General features: G+C 48.0%; 1 protein-coding gene across 3 annotated transcripts in view; it reads left to right on the forward strand.

The window, feature by feature from the left end:
* The window catches only part of LOC8051277 (helicase MOV-10), an 83,367-nt gene extending 69,663 nt beyond the window's left edge, over positions 1-13,704 (forward strand). For all 3 annotated transcript variants that reach the window (XM_029975608.4, XM_029975609.4, XM_029975610.4), the window contains 5 exons: positions 3,257-3,505; positions 4,970-5,146; positions 7,479-7,567; positions 11,232-11,338; positions 13,106-13,704. In XM_029975608.4, the coding sequence (XP_029831468.2) occupies positions 3,257-3,505; positions 4,970-5,146; positions 7,479-7,567; positions 11,232-11,338; positions 13,106-13,206 (723 nt within the window). In that variant the 3' untranslated portion in view covers positions 13,207-13,704. The remainder of the gene's footprint in view (positions 1-3,256; positions 3,506-4,969; positions 5,147-7,478; positions 7,568-11,231; positions 11,339-13,105) is intronic.
* The last annotated feature ends 17 nt before the right edge of the window (positions 13,705-13,721 follow it).

The following is a 13,721-nucleotide window of genomic DNA, read 5'->3' on the forward strand; positions in this document are numbered from 1 at the left end:
GCGAACATGGACCAAACCATGGCGCGGATGGATTGCACAGCCACAAGAACAAACAGTGCCGTCGAAGAGGCAAGCATCCGAATCGCCAACACCGGTTGTGCACAGCGAGGTCTGACGGTGGCTTTGTGTGTTACCGCAGGCAGGATAAATCTTCCAGCTTTCAACAGACCGGATACCCCCCAAGAGCGCTATTTGCGCTAAAGATTCTAGGTATGTTGTATTTACTCACCCTTTGAGGGAGAAGCGAACAGAGATAAGTTTAAACATAAACCAACCCGCCATCGTGAGAAGGAAAAATAGTCTGATAGTGCCGCCATCTTTTGCCTTAGAGCCGCGCCCCATCCAGTTATGTATGCCGCACTTCCAACAGAGGGAGGAGCCATTTGTCTTTATTAAAGCACTTTTTGTTAATTCCCCTTTTTGAAAATTCCTCGAGGTATATCGCACCCAGTTGCAAAGATAAATTTTCGTGTCCTGGATCACGATCTGTATAAATAAATAGACGTCTTAAATTTTAATTGGGTGCAAGCCACCGTGAGACTCAAAAATTGTTTAGCCGTATCCATCCAGTCTCGGGGTCTTTATCCTATCCTTGCTTGTACGATATGCAAGTTTTTTCTGCAATTTGTTTGCACTATCAATTCACGCTACAGTAAACTCCCAATTGAGCGAACTTCAAGGGACCCAAAAAAATAGTGAACTTAACTAAAAGTTCACTTAACTGAATATATTCACTAGAATATGGAACAGCATAGGGCACAGCATACATCAGGTCAAAAGTGTGAAATGCAGTTTATATAGTCATGTACATCGATATATACAAAGTGCATAATAGTTACATTGCTGCCTTTTTCAGCTTGAAAAAAAATCTGTAATTTTCATTTGCACCGGCGCTCTTAAAGTGCGTGAAGTAACAAAGCTGTCCAGAGAGTCTATGTTTTTTGCACCTCCGCTGGCACAGCTTGTTGCTGTGATGAAACCATACCGCAATGGCATCATCCACTGGCTTGAAATATCCCATGCAGAGTCGTTTCCTGTTGGTATTAAATGCAGTTTCTCCTCAAGGTTCGACTTTTGCTTCACTGTCGTTGACAACGGTGGAGTCCCATAGTCTTTCGCAATGTCCACTTGCCTTTGACCGTTGTCCAGACGCTGAAGGATTTTGAGCTTGTCTGATAGGGACAACCGCTTCCGTTTCGTCGTACTCATTATGAAAGTGGGTGCACAAACTGCCGTCCTGCCATTGTTACCCAAAACTAAGATGGCTGAACGTAATGGATGACAAAGAGAAAACAGACACATCACATGGTTCATTTTCGTCTACCGCACCGCCGCTTTGTTTCGGCAGCGCTGTAAACGCCAGTGATGACACGCTGCTGAGGCGGCGGCGGTGGGGCAGCCGGCATCGTCTACGCCAGCACTGCAGAGCACAATACTTCGTGAACTGATTACAAAAATAATCCTGGGTCCACCGATCAAGTTTGCTGAATTGAAATATTCGCTATATTGAAATTCGTTTAACTGAAAAATTTTTGCATAGAATGCATAAGAAAACCGCCAAGGATTTTTCTATTTGTTATTCTGAAATATTTGTTAAACCGACGTTTGCTCAATTGAGAGTTTACTGTATACTGTTTGCACTTGCAGCAAATGTGCAATTTAGCCATTAGAAAAATGGTTGAATGACCTCTGCCGTCCTGGAGTGGGTCAGGAGAGCAGGGGGGGGGGGGGGGGGGGGGGGTCTGACGCAGACGATGTGAGGCACCTACTGGTCCTGGATCAGGCACCAATTCACCGAACAGATGCAGCCTGGGATATGCTCGAAGCCAAGGACACCGACATTTTAATACCCAGGGGTTGCGCATTAATTCTACGACTGGCTGATGTGTGCTGGATGAAGCCATTCAAGGATGTGCTCTGCTGCCTTTGGTCGTCATACTTATGGGAGGGAGCATTGACCCCGAAGCAACCCTCGAGTGCCGTCGTGACAGGACGTCGTGCATTTTGTCTCGGAGGCATGGGCCTCCATTTCTGAAGACACTGTACCAAGTTGTCTTTTAAACGGTGTGGGGAGTCCACCAGTCTGGATGGCTCCGAAGACTGACATTTGAACAACAGACTGACGTCGCTAGATGGTAGGGTTGCGGTGGGACCCAGCCATCAGAAGGGCCTTGCTGGTGAGGCGCTGGAGCTTATATTTGACATAGACAGCGACATGTCATTTAAGAGCTTCAGCAGTGACGAATAAACATATTCGTTGCTTTCAAATGTATTTTTATCATTAATTTGTAGTTTAAGGAACTACACCCCACCTGACTTTTTTTCCCAATCATCTCCCGCAAAAAGGTAGGCTTTCGTTCAGGATATTATATTTGTTATTTACAGTATTTGTAAGGGGACAATCTAGTTGTGGAATTGTGGGGATATTGTGCAGAAAAATAATACCATGATTGTCCAATAAAACAGGAGAATGTTCCAAAATAGGTCAAACAAATCTCGTGACTGCTAAAAAAATCTTTTTTTTTTTTTTTTTTTTTTTGAGGTTGGTTGCAGGAGTTTATCAGGAAGTTTTTTTTTTCTTTCTGCATTGCCTCGGACAAGCTACCAAGGTGCGCACGACGTTGAGGGATTCTATTGTTGGTCTTGGGCTTCGGGAGTCCCAACTCAGTGCCATGACGCTCGACTGTGGAAGCGAGTTCGTCATCGCGGCACTTGCTACGCTCTGAGAGCGCAAATCAAATGCAGACACATTGATAACAGTAAAGTTTATTATACCAACAACAGTGTATACACAGTATTCTACCAACAACGCCGTTGAAGTCTAAATCCCACGGCGGTCAACACGAGGGAGTCTAAACACGGGGTGTCTGCTCACCAAGTAGCAGGTCGCATTCCCCCAGAACGTTCTCCTCGTGCGCTTCTTGCACGGTGAGCCCAAGCTGCGACGTCGGTAGCCCCAAACATAAGAGCGCATTTCTTGCCGTTCCCGCTCCTTTTGCTGGGATATCGGGTCTAAGTGGCCAATAGGAGCGAAGCTGCGTGCTCGTATCGTTCGAGGGCCCGAGGATATCCACCCGTCGTGGGAAAGGGAGGGCTTTTCGGTCGGAGCATGGCGCTGTCCTCTTGCTGGCACCCACGCCCGGTTGCGGCAGCGAACTGACGCGAGTGCAATGAATGACCAGCAATCGGAACCACGGTCCCCATAACGTGCAGTGTTACTGTCCAGCCACAAGGATGTCGTCCGCTTGGTGTGCAGGTGTATGCGGATGATCGCATTGCCAGCTGCATGCTTCAGTGGGAGGGCCTCCCCCGCAAGGGGGTCCCGCTGCTGTTCCACGGCGTCTGCGGGAGGGACCTGAGGGAATCGTCCAACCCGTCCTACTACAACCCGGAGGAGGCCAAAGTGGTGATCGACTATGCCACCACCCTGCTCCAGGGCAAGAGCGGCTTGGGCGTGCACATCAGGGAAGAGGACGTCGGCATAATATCGCCTTACCGAAAGCAGGTACGAAAGCGGGGAGCCATACGAACATTTCCCATATGTCGAGGCCATTATGCCAAATTTTCAGCATAGCCTGAAGAAGGTTTACACACAGCGCAGATTGGACAAGGGTGCCATGGCAGCATTTGGCTAAGACCCACATTTAATCGGCGAGAACAAGACTCCCAGCCGAATGACGGCTCGGTGCTCATGTTCAACTTCTGCTCTGCTTTGGCCTCCTTTAGGTTGCGCTGAAAATTCGGCACTACAGCCTCGCTGTCTAGGAGGTGTTGGTCGTACGCAGCAATTCTCAAGTGTAGGAACATTCCCGGTTTCTGAAATTCTTTTAATGCGGTAGCCTTAGTGCCCCGTACATGCGCTGACTTTGGTACTGATTTGGACTAAGCAAAGTTTGCAACGTCGCCATGTGATGGTGCCACAGCCGCACTGGCTGTGGCAACTGGCTAGGAAACGCCTTCTGCAAGTGCAGACAGATGGTGGTCGGGGTGTGGGTGCACGCTTTGGACGCCCTCGGAAGCTCTTGCCGCCGGCTTCTGAGACCTGTGGACACACACGGACTGCGGTTCCCCTCTTTGACCCAACACATGGGTGTCAGCCCAACCAGTGGAGGACACCGTACGGTGCCACTCATCGTGATGGGGGGCTTTAATGTTAATGTTGGAGGTGGACACAACCAGTGGCTGCTAGGGCACATGCGGTCTCGGCACGGACTGTGCACGGACACTGACGAAGCCACGTCGTGTAACGGCACCACTACTATATAGATTTGATCTTCGGTCGCCACAAACATAACATTCAAACGGCGGCATTGTGTGGCCTACTTCACGTTGCACAGGCCGCTCATGTGCAGGATCTATCGGCTGCAAGGTTAAACGCACGTTTGCGGCGAAAAAAATATGTACAACGAAATGGCTGTGTTGTTTTACGCACGTTGCACGCATGTCCTTCATGCGCATGCTAAGTGAACTGATCTGCTTGCACCAGAAAGAAGAGGTGTTTCAGGAGTGTTCATACTGCAGAAAAGTGCTGGGAGCCTGAATTCACTATGCTGTTATATACATATATATATATATATATAGAACCGCTGCACGAAATGCTAACGCATTTTTTCAAAAACCAGCATAGCAGCAGTAGCAGCAGCGATTTCGGCCCATTTTTTTAGGTCCAGGTCCGTCCTTCCGTATCCTTGGGTTTTTAAAACTTTTGAATCGGAAACATACATTCATTGTGCAATAATATTTTTATAAAATGGTGTAACATGCATCATGAGTCACCGAGCTGCTTGTTTGATTTAGATTTTCAAAGTCTCTAAGTAGCCTAGCACTCTGCAGGTCCGCTTTCCGAGGACGTGCAGAATGCTTTAGACTTGGAAAAGCAAATCCATAAAAACTACTTTTATACGGGCTTGGACAAAACTAGCGGGATTAAGTTTATGGAGCCCGCTTTAATGCTTCTGGAACTGTACAGGTTCTGAAGATTCGGACCCTGTTGGAGAAGCGTGGCCACGGTGGAATTACTGTGGGTTCGACAGAAGAGTTCCAGGGCCAGGAGAGGCTAGTGATCATCATCAGCACCGTCAGGAGCAACCCCAACCTCCTGGGAAACGACTTCCGGCACGAAGTGGGCTTCCTGAGGAACCGGAAGGTGCGGTCAACCGCTCCATCCACTTTTTAGAGCGCAGCTCTTAGGCGCCCGTTTCCGGCTTGAGCGGCGTCGGCGTCGCCGTCGCCGTCGGCGTAATTGCGCGGTGCGTTATGGGTAAATTTTTCCGAAGGGACCCGAGGACTCCCGAAGGAACCCGAGGTCGTCCCGAAGGAACCCGGGTCCCTTCGGGAGGACCTCGGGTTTCTTCGGTAGGACCTCGGGAGGACCTCGGGTTCCTTCGGGAATTGCATGCAACAACAAACTGGCATACAATGATTTGTATGCAACCTGTTGCGTGCAATCCAGGTTGCATGCAACCTGATGACGTCATCGTCATCCGCATCGTTATCGTCATCATCACTGATGACGTCATCAGTGACATCACTGGTGACGTCATTGGCATCCGCATCGTCATCGTCATCATTACTGATGACATCATTGGCATCCGCATCGTCATCGTCATCATCACTGATGACGTCATCAGTGACGTCACTGATGACGTCATCAAATTGTCATTGTCAAGGTCACGTGACCCCCCAGGTCACGTGACCTGGGGAGGTCATGTGACCCCTGAGGTCACATGACCTCTTAAGGTCACGGGACCCCACTGAGGTCACGTGACCCCCTGGAGTCACGTCAACCCCCCGAGGTCCTCCCGAAGGACCTCGGGTTCCTTCGGGAGTCCTCGGGTTTCTTCGGTAGGACCTCGGGAGGACCTCGGGTTCCTTCGGGAGTTGCATGCAACTGGCATACAATGATTTGTATGCAACCTGTCGCATGCAATCCAGGTTGCATGCAACCTGATGACGTCATCGTCATCCGCATTGTCATCATCACTGATGACGTCATTGGCATCCGCATCGTCATCATCACTGATGACGTCATCAGTGATGTCATTGATGACGTCATCAAATCGTCATTGTCAAGGTCACATGACCTCTTAAGGTCACGTGACCCTACTGAGGTCACGTGACCCCACTGAAGTCACGTCACCCCCTGGAGTCACGTGAACCCCTGAGGTCACGTGGCCGCCTGAGGCCACGTGACCCCCCCCCCCCCCCCCCCCCCCCCGAGGTCACGTGACCCCCTTGACGTCACCCGACCTCCCATAAGGTCACGTGACCTCAAGGAGTCACCTATCCCTCAGTACGCTTCCATCCTCCTCCTCAAGAGGTGCGCTTCAACCGGCGTTAAAGGGAATTGTAAACGGCTTTCATTTTTTTACTTCTTGTTTTGTCTGCATTGCGAGATGAGATCTGACAAACGATCAGTCAGTCAATGTTCATTTTGACACAAGTGTCGGGGCTTTACCAAAATAATAAAGAAACGTGAGTTGGGGCTTTCCATACAGATGAGAAAGTGACTCTGTTCGCAGGAATATTAAATCAGATTTCATTTATCTTTAGAGGTGCTAACTCAGAAAGTGCAAATACTAGGGTTGTGTAAATATGTGAATTTTCTAATAGTAGTTTCGAGTATTGAATAACTTATCATTCGAAACAAGCATTAGAAAATTTATATACAGTCGCCGACCGATTATTCGGACTTCGCAGGGACCAAAAAAACGTCCGAATAATAGAGCAGTCCGAAAAATCAGCAGATTGAAAAAATTGCCTTTATTACTTCTAAGTGGGCTTAAAAAAGCCGTAAGTAGTGCCTTGTTCAGGTTACGCCTGCGTGCCTTGTTCTAGGTTACACGTCCGTTTCCGTTCGGCAACTTTCTGTTGGCTTGAAAATCGCTGCCTTCTTTAGCGTTATGGTGGAGTACTTTCTGTGCTTCTTAACTACAGATCGCGGCGGCAGAACAACAGATGGGGCCATGACGTCCAAGCCAACGTTGTCCGAACGAGATCAGAGGCGCAAATCCACGAGCGCAGAATGGCGACTGGCGAAGCCAAGGAACGAAAATCAAAGCAAAATTATAATCATGATGATGATGACGTGCAGCTAATTGGGAAAAAAAGGGCTAGCATAGCGTCACCTAGCGGTAGGACTCAGAAGTGCTCAAGTAGCGCTGCCAAACCAAGCCAGTCGATTTGCAGCCAACATAGAATTCAAAATGGCCGCTTCTTGATGGTGTTTTCCGCTGATCGCTCGCGACGATTTTGTCCGAATAATCGAACTTTCGGACTTCAAGCTGTCCGAAACATTGGTTGTGAATATACACTATTTCTATGGGGTAAGTCACGGTTCCGCCTTTAGGTCCGAAATATTGAACAAGTCCGAATGATCGGAGTCTGAAAAAATGGTCGGCGACTGTATTTGCACAACCCTGATATTTACACCCTCCCCCCTCCCCCAAGTTTTTATTGAGCATCTTTCTTCCTTACAGAGGTTCAATGTGGCTGTGACTCGAGCAAAATCGCTGCTCATTGTTGTTGGAAACCCTCACACTCTGAGCAAGGATCCTTGCTGGAGGAGGCAAGTACTACTACACTTTGTTCTTTGTGGCATTACAAGTTTCTAAAGCATATAATCCTTGTTATTGTGAGATCTCGATGTTACATTGGATTGTGCTTATTCACCCTGGAGCTCAAGCTCATTAACAGTATAGTTCAGCTTACTGCGGAAACCTGCACCTGGGCAATCAAGACGATTTGCACTACAAGATATTGCAGATTTTTTTGCTAAGTACTGTATTTGCTTGCACTCTGAACACACTCGCATAATGAATGAGCCCCCTCTTCATAAGGAACACACCCCATTTTTGCTCTGCAAGCATTGAACTGCATCTGACCCAGCCAGCCACCAAGCCTGCCAAGTAAAGCATGGCTGCATGCACGCTTGTTATGACTGCTATGGAAGTGGGAAATTACGGAACTGATCTACAGCATGGCTGCATGGCACGCGCAGCTCTCGGAGACGTTTCATTTGTTGGATACATTGATGTAAACAAACACGCTACGGCTGGTTTACTTTTAGATATTGAAACTGTGGGAGTGGTTAGTCTTAGGAACGTTGTTTTCTGTGATGAGACGCCACTAATCCAGAAACTGCATTGAGCATCGTTTTTTTCTTTGGTGTAGAGACCAAAGGAGCCCATGAAAGGTTAGCGATTTGTAGAGCATGGTTGCTATGGTGCAACTCTATGAGTGAAGACACTCCACAGTGATACCCCTGTCAGATGGGCACCTCAAATGACATTTATGCACAACACGTAAATGCACAAAATATTGGCCTAAGTACAGTGTAGACCGCATATAACGTATGTCTCGGGAGTCGCGAAAATCCGCACTATAAGCGGTACCGCGCTATAACCAAAACAGCAATTTTTCAGGCCAAAATACATGCCATGAAACAACTTACCTTTGTAAAAGAATTTATTTTTATGTTAGATGAAAAATAAAGCTTAGTTTGAGGAAAGTCTTTATTTCACCAGACTAGTACAGTTCTGTCTCAAGTGTGTCACACATTTTGAAAGAAATGAGCGGCTTTTGCCTGGCGCAGCCTTTTAACGGCGTCGCGAGTTGCGGACGGACGTTGCGAGCGTTCAGGATTGCTAGCCCTAATCACTTTTCTCCGGAGATGAAAACGCGTGAAAATTCGCATCCTTCATACGTACGCGCCAGTAATACCTTGAACTTGAGCACACGCATGAAATGCGCCAAAGTCAGAAATCCGGGCGATGTTCGAGGACACAAATGCTTAGAAATCACCACTGTAGTCGAAGTAAACAAACACGACGACACGGGCGTTTCTGCCGTCTTGAGAGCGCCGCCACGACATCGCCGCACGAGTAGGTGGATCTTCCCTTCTAGTACTACGTGCTGGGTTATCACAGCGACACACAACGAAAATTCACAGTCAAGGATAGCGCTTTTACGCAGAACGATGAGATGAACGCCGTCTACGACGACGATCACAACCGACGCCATGTTTACGGATAGAAGCAGCCGGCCCGCGACCGGAGAGGAGGAGGAGGAGGAGAAGCGTTGTAAGAGAGGTTGGGGGGAAAGGAGAGAGCATGCAACGCGCGCGAACACTTCTCCTCGACCTGCGATTAGTCTGTCGTTGCGGCTGTTTGTTTCTTTGTTTCCAACGCAGCGGAGGGACGCACGCACGTGAACGACACGTGCGTGCGTCCCTCCGTCGCTAAGGCAACTGAAGCCTCTCTCTTCGCTTCTGCACGCTTTTTCGAGCAACATCCTTGCCCCGCTAGTGCAGCGTGCGGCTCGCGCAGCTCGCGCCGTCAGCGCCGTTATCTAGTGTCGCACAGGGAAGCGAGCTCGCTGCTCCGGTCGTCGGCGCGGTCGGCGGGCTCTGCCAAAAACCGCACTATAACCGGTATTTCCCTTCGCGCGCCTGCATTTTAAGCGGTATGTAATTACATGGAGTTCTATGGGAGGTGAACCGGTGGTTTAAAAAAACCGCGTTATACCCGGTCCTGCACTATAAGCGGTTACGTTGTAAGTGGTCTATACTGTAGTACAGTCGAACCTTGTTATATCGAACAGTGCGAGGACCGTCGAATAGTTCGATATAATCAAAATTCGTTATACAAAATCACACACAAAAAAAGTGTCAAAGTACAGCGAGATTTAATCACTAAATGGCTAGCGGCAAAAATGACTACTCACGTGAAGCGCAAAGGTGAACTATCTATTCCAGCGAAAAAAACTGCCGCAGCGTATAAATTGCTTCATGGAGTTGACCGCATGCCTTATTACGGCCCGCTCCACTGTCTCCAAGCGGTCCACCAGCGCCAGACCACTACCGTCGATTGCTCTGCAGTAGCGGCGTAAAAGCGAGACCGTCTTCCCGACAATGTCGTAACGGGCTGTGAAACGCGTTGTAGCCACCTGCTACTTGCGGCGACGTTTTGTGCTTGGTGCATGAACGCGAAGTCCTTTGCTTTCTGTTAAAGCATCCGCTTTGACGCCGGAATGTTCCGAGCCCTTGTGTCCACTATGTGAAGTGATCTTTCCATCTTTTCGAAGGCCGGTGTCTGAAAACGGCGAGCGCCGGAGTGTTTGCTTCGTTCAGCCTTCGATTTAATGTCGCTTTTAGTCTTCAGCAGCATGCTCAAAGTGCTTTGCGGTATGTTGTACACTTCGGCAAAGCTGGACTTCTTTTCTCCTTTTTCAATGCGGCGGATGATTTCAAGCTTTGTTGCAAACGTCAGCGACGTACGTTTCTTTACGTTTGTTGCCATCAGTACGCCACATGCGGTTGAAACAAAGTCGGAAGAACGGACCCGGAGGAACGAAACTGTGGGAGCCACGCACATAGCATGAAAACAGCCATGCTGGTGATACGATTGAGCTGACTGAGCCCGTATGCCACCGAATCTGGATGGCGTTCCCGGCACCATAGACATAAAGCTTTATGCGGGCATGCGCTTGAATAAAAGCCGCAAACGCCTGCTGCGCCACCGCTATCCTGTGGTGTGTTGTGGGGAAGCCCGCCGTATCCTCCGGTGTGCTGCAGGAAAGCCTGCCGCCCGTCTCCTGAGCGCAGCTTTCCGGCGCTGCGGAGTTCGATATATTCATTTTTTAACCGACCGAGTTTGCTATTAAAATTTTAAGATACATGTAATTCTTATGATAGTTCGACAATGATTCGATATAAGCAATAATTCTATATATCCGTGTTCGATATAATGAGGTTTGACTGTAGGTTCATCCCCTAAATTTGCATCAAATTTTCGGCAAAAAGGTGTGTTCATTATGCGAGTAAATACGGTAGATGTCGCTAGCTAAACTTTGATCCCACGAATTCCTCCGAAATATTTCTGGACAAAAACTGAAGCCAACGTTGTCTATCTTGTTTTTCCAAATGCTTCTTTCAAGTAGAACACTCCACTAACTGTAGTTAAAGACAAGATGAGCAGCATTCGTCTTTGGCAGCAGGCATATAGGAACTAACAGATATTGAGCATGTGGAGCGGCAGTTCATGCTGAAAACTGTGGTCGTCGTAAGTTCAAGTTTCTGCGGGTTTTGCTGCGGGCTGTCATTCTACTGCTGTGTATTTGTGTAACATGCCTGGTTAGGTATCTCGTTAGATATCTCAGTTAGATATCTCGAAAACAGCGGTGCTCGTCCGGACCCGGGGAATTATTTGTAAAACACGTTGCACCCTTTTCAGGCTACTCCAATTCTGCGTAAAAAAGAGAGCCTACAAGGGCGTGCACTTCGGCGAAAGGGCGGACCAAATCGAAGACCTCGAGCAGCGTTTTGCAATGGCTGGCATCGGTGAGATGGCCCCACTGCGTCCCTGTGGTGTTGTGGACAAAGTGTTTTTCTTATTCGAAGCACTGTATCACTGTTTTGCAGGCAGGAGAAACTGTTAGGCATGTTGTTTCGTGTAGCACATGTATACGTCTTGTCCTGGCACTCTTGTCTACATACTGAGTGTCATCTCTAGAAAACAGCGAGGTTTGCACGTAATTTCTGTAGTTACACAGCAGGGTTCGTGCATAATTTACCAGATTTGGTTGTTTGAGCAAAACGGGATGCTTTTTTCATTTTGAAAGTGTACTATGTTTCGATAAAATGGCAAACAACCGATCTTACATTCACATACTAGTAGACATAAAGAAAGAATTAGTAATGCTTCACGAGAGCCCAACATTTTCTTAATACTGGTGAAAACGAGTACAGATGATGTTAAGTCATTGCCCAGCTAGCCAAAATGACAACCTGACACACAGAAGCTCTCTGCTTTGGTGGGTGAACATAGAGCATGCTGTCTGCATGAGCACTGAGAATACCAGCAGCCAGAAACCCATTTTGGAAAGGTATCCAGCCCTTGAACGTACAGCTCATCATTTGTTGCTCAGCATTATAAGACCACATTGTTCTAAATATTAAGGTCAAACCTGGTTGCAACCTCAAGACAGGGTTATGTTATGGGCTGTCTGCATGCAGCTAGATCGGACAGATCGTCTGGAATGGTGCCGTATTTATCTCGTAAAATTGCCCAAAGCAGGGCACGAAGGTAAGAGCTGGTTTGGACAACTTAAATATCAAATCATTTGGCAGGATTGACGATAATAATCCCCGGAGAAGGGGAACAACGGGGGCAAAGTACAAACAAATCTCCAAACACAGCTAGGTGACTGGTGCGCAACCCAAAAGAATCTGCCTGGTCCTGGTATCGAACCAGAGACCTCTTCATTTCCAGTGGAGCACTCTACCAACTGAGTTAACCAGGAGTTAGACATCAGTAGAGCAAACTAGTATGAGCTACCAGCAGCCTAACACCAACAAGGGTCAACAGCCTTCATTTTAAGGTTGTGATGATACTGCAATTAATGCAAAGGTGCAAGCGAGCTGGACAAGAATGATGATGATAATCCCTAGAGGAGGGGGACAAAGGACAAACACAGCTGAAAAAAACCCATTTGCTCTACTGACATCTAACTCTAACACCCATGCTTTGAACGAACCGAAAGCTAGAATAAAGTGACCGAGTAGACCAGTTGCAAAATATGCGGTGCCGTCCAGGGCACCGGAAGGAAAGAATGCTGGGAACAATCTGTAAAGAACCGGTTGCATGTTCACTGACAACATGAAAGCAGCAGAGAGGTCCTTCCGTTCTTTCACCTCCAGCGCGAGCTTCCTGCTTTTGATAACAATTCGGCGTCTCTTGAGCTTTGAGCATTCACGCTCAGCAAAAGCAGGGCGGAGGGCAACGAGCACGTGCTGAAGGCCGGGCATCTGAAAAAGACGCCCTGTCGTCCTCATCCTGTCGGCGACGATAGCAGGCGACAAACCCGACAGAGGCAATGCAGGCAAGCGGGCGAGGGCGGGCGGGCCACCGCGCCACCCGATTACCCTGGTCACTTTCTCGCCCTCGCTCTCCTTGGTGTCACGGGATAGATGGTGCGGGGGCGAGGAGGAGCATGCAGGATTTTGTATGCAGACCTTTAGGATTTTTGCAAAACGTCCATTACCAAGAGTCGACCGTACAACGTTACAAGCCCCTCGTACAGTAGCGTTCTTCTCCGTCTTACGCAGTGGACGAAATCTCTCCAGAGGATGAGCTTGTCTTTGAAGGCCGCATTCCCATCACCCAGAAGACTCTGCAGGAGGAGCCTCGGTGGAGGGAAGAACTGTGAAAGCGGTCTTCGGATATATCTCTTCGCATCGCTCACTGCCATTTGATCAGTTGCCGAGTGGCACGCTCGCTTTGACGACGTATTTAGCGGGGCTGCCTTTGCATTTGGTACATTGTGGTTCTTTTATTAGCCGTAGAGAGGATTATTTTGGTCGACACTGACCATCGACAATTTGAATGGCATGCCCTATGTGTAATATCACGGTACGTTAGTGATAAAATGAGAAGTACTATCTTCTTTTAAATCGAAGCTGTTTAGTTTTTATGCGAGCATTTGTTAACAATGTTCTATATTGTACCGTTGCCACACCGGGGTTTGCAGGGTAACAAAATATATTGAGGTGTTGATAAAGCGATTTCTTTCACATATAAGTGAACAAATTTTGATACATACAAGTACTATATCTGTTTCATGTAAATCACCTACAAATGTGACATTATTAGAAGACTTTTAATGTATGCACCAAAGAGAGTAGTAAATGAATGAATATAAATTTTATGTTGGGCATGCTCTTC

The sequence above is a fragment of the Ixodes scapularis genome, unplaced genomic scaffold (genome assembly GCF_016920785.2).
Source record: "Ixodes scapularis isolate PalLabHiFi unplaced genomic scaffold, ASM1692078v2 PGA_scaffold3__209_contigs__length_174095766, whole genome shotgun sequence".
In the NCBI taxonomy this organism is placed as follows: Eukaryota; Metazoa; Arthropoda; class Arachnida; order Ixodida; family Ixodidae; genus Ixodes; species Ixodes scapularis.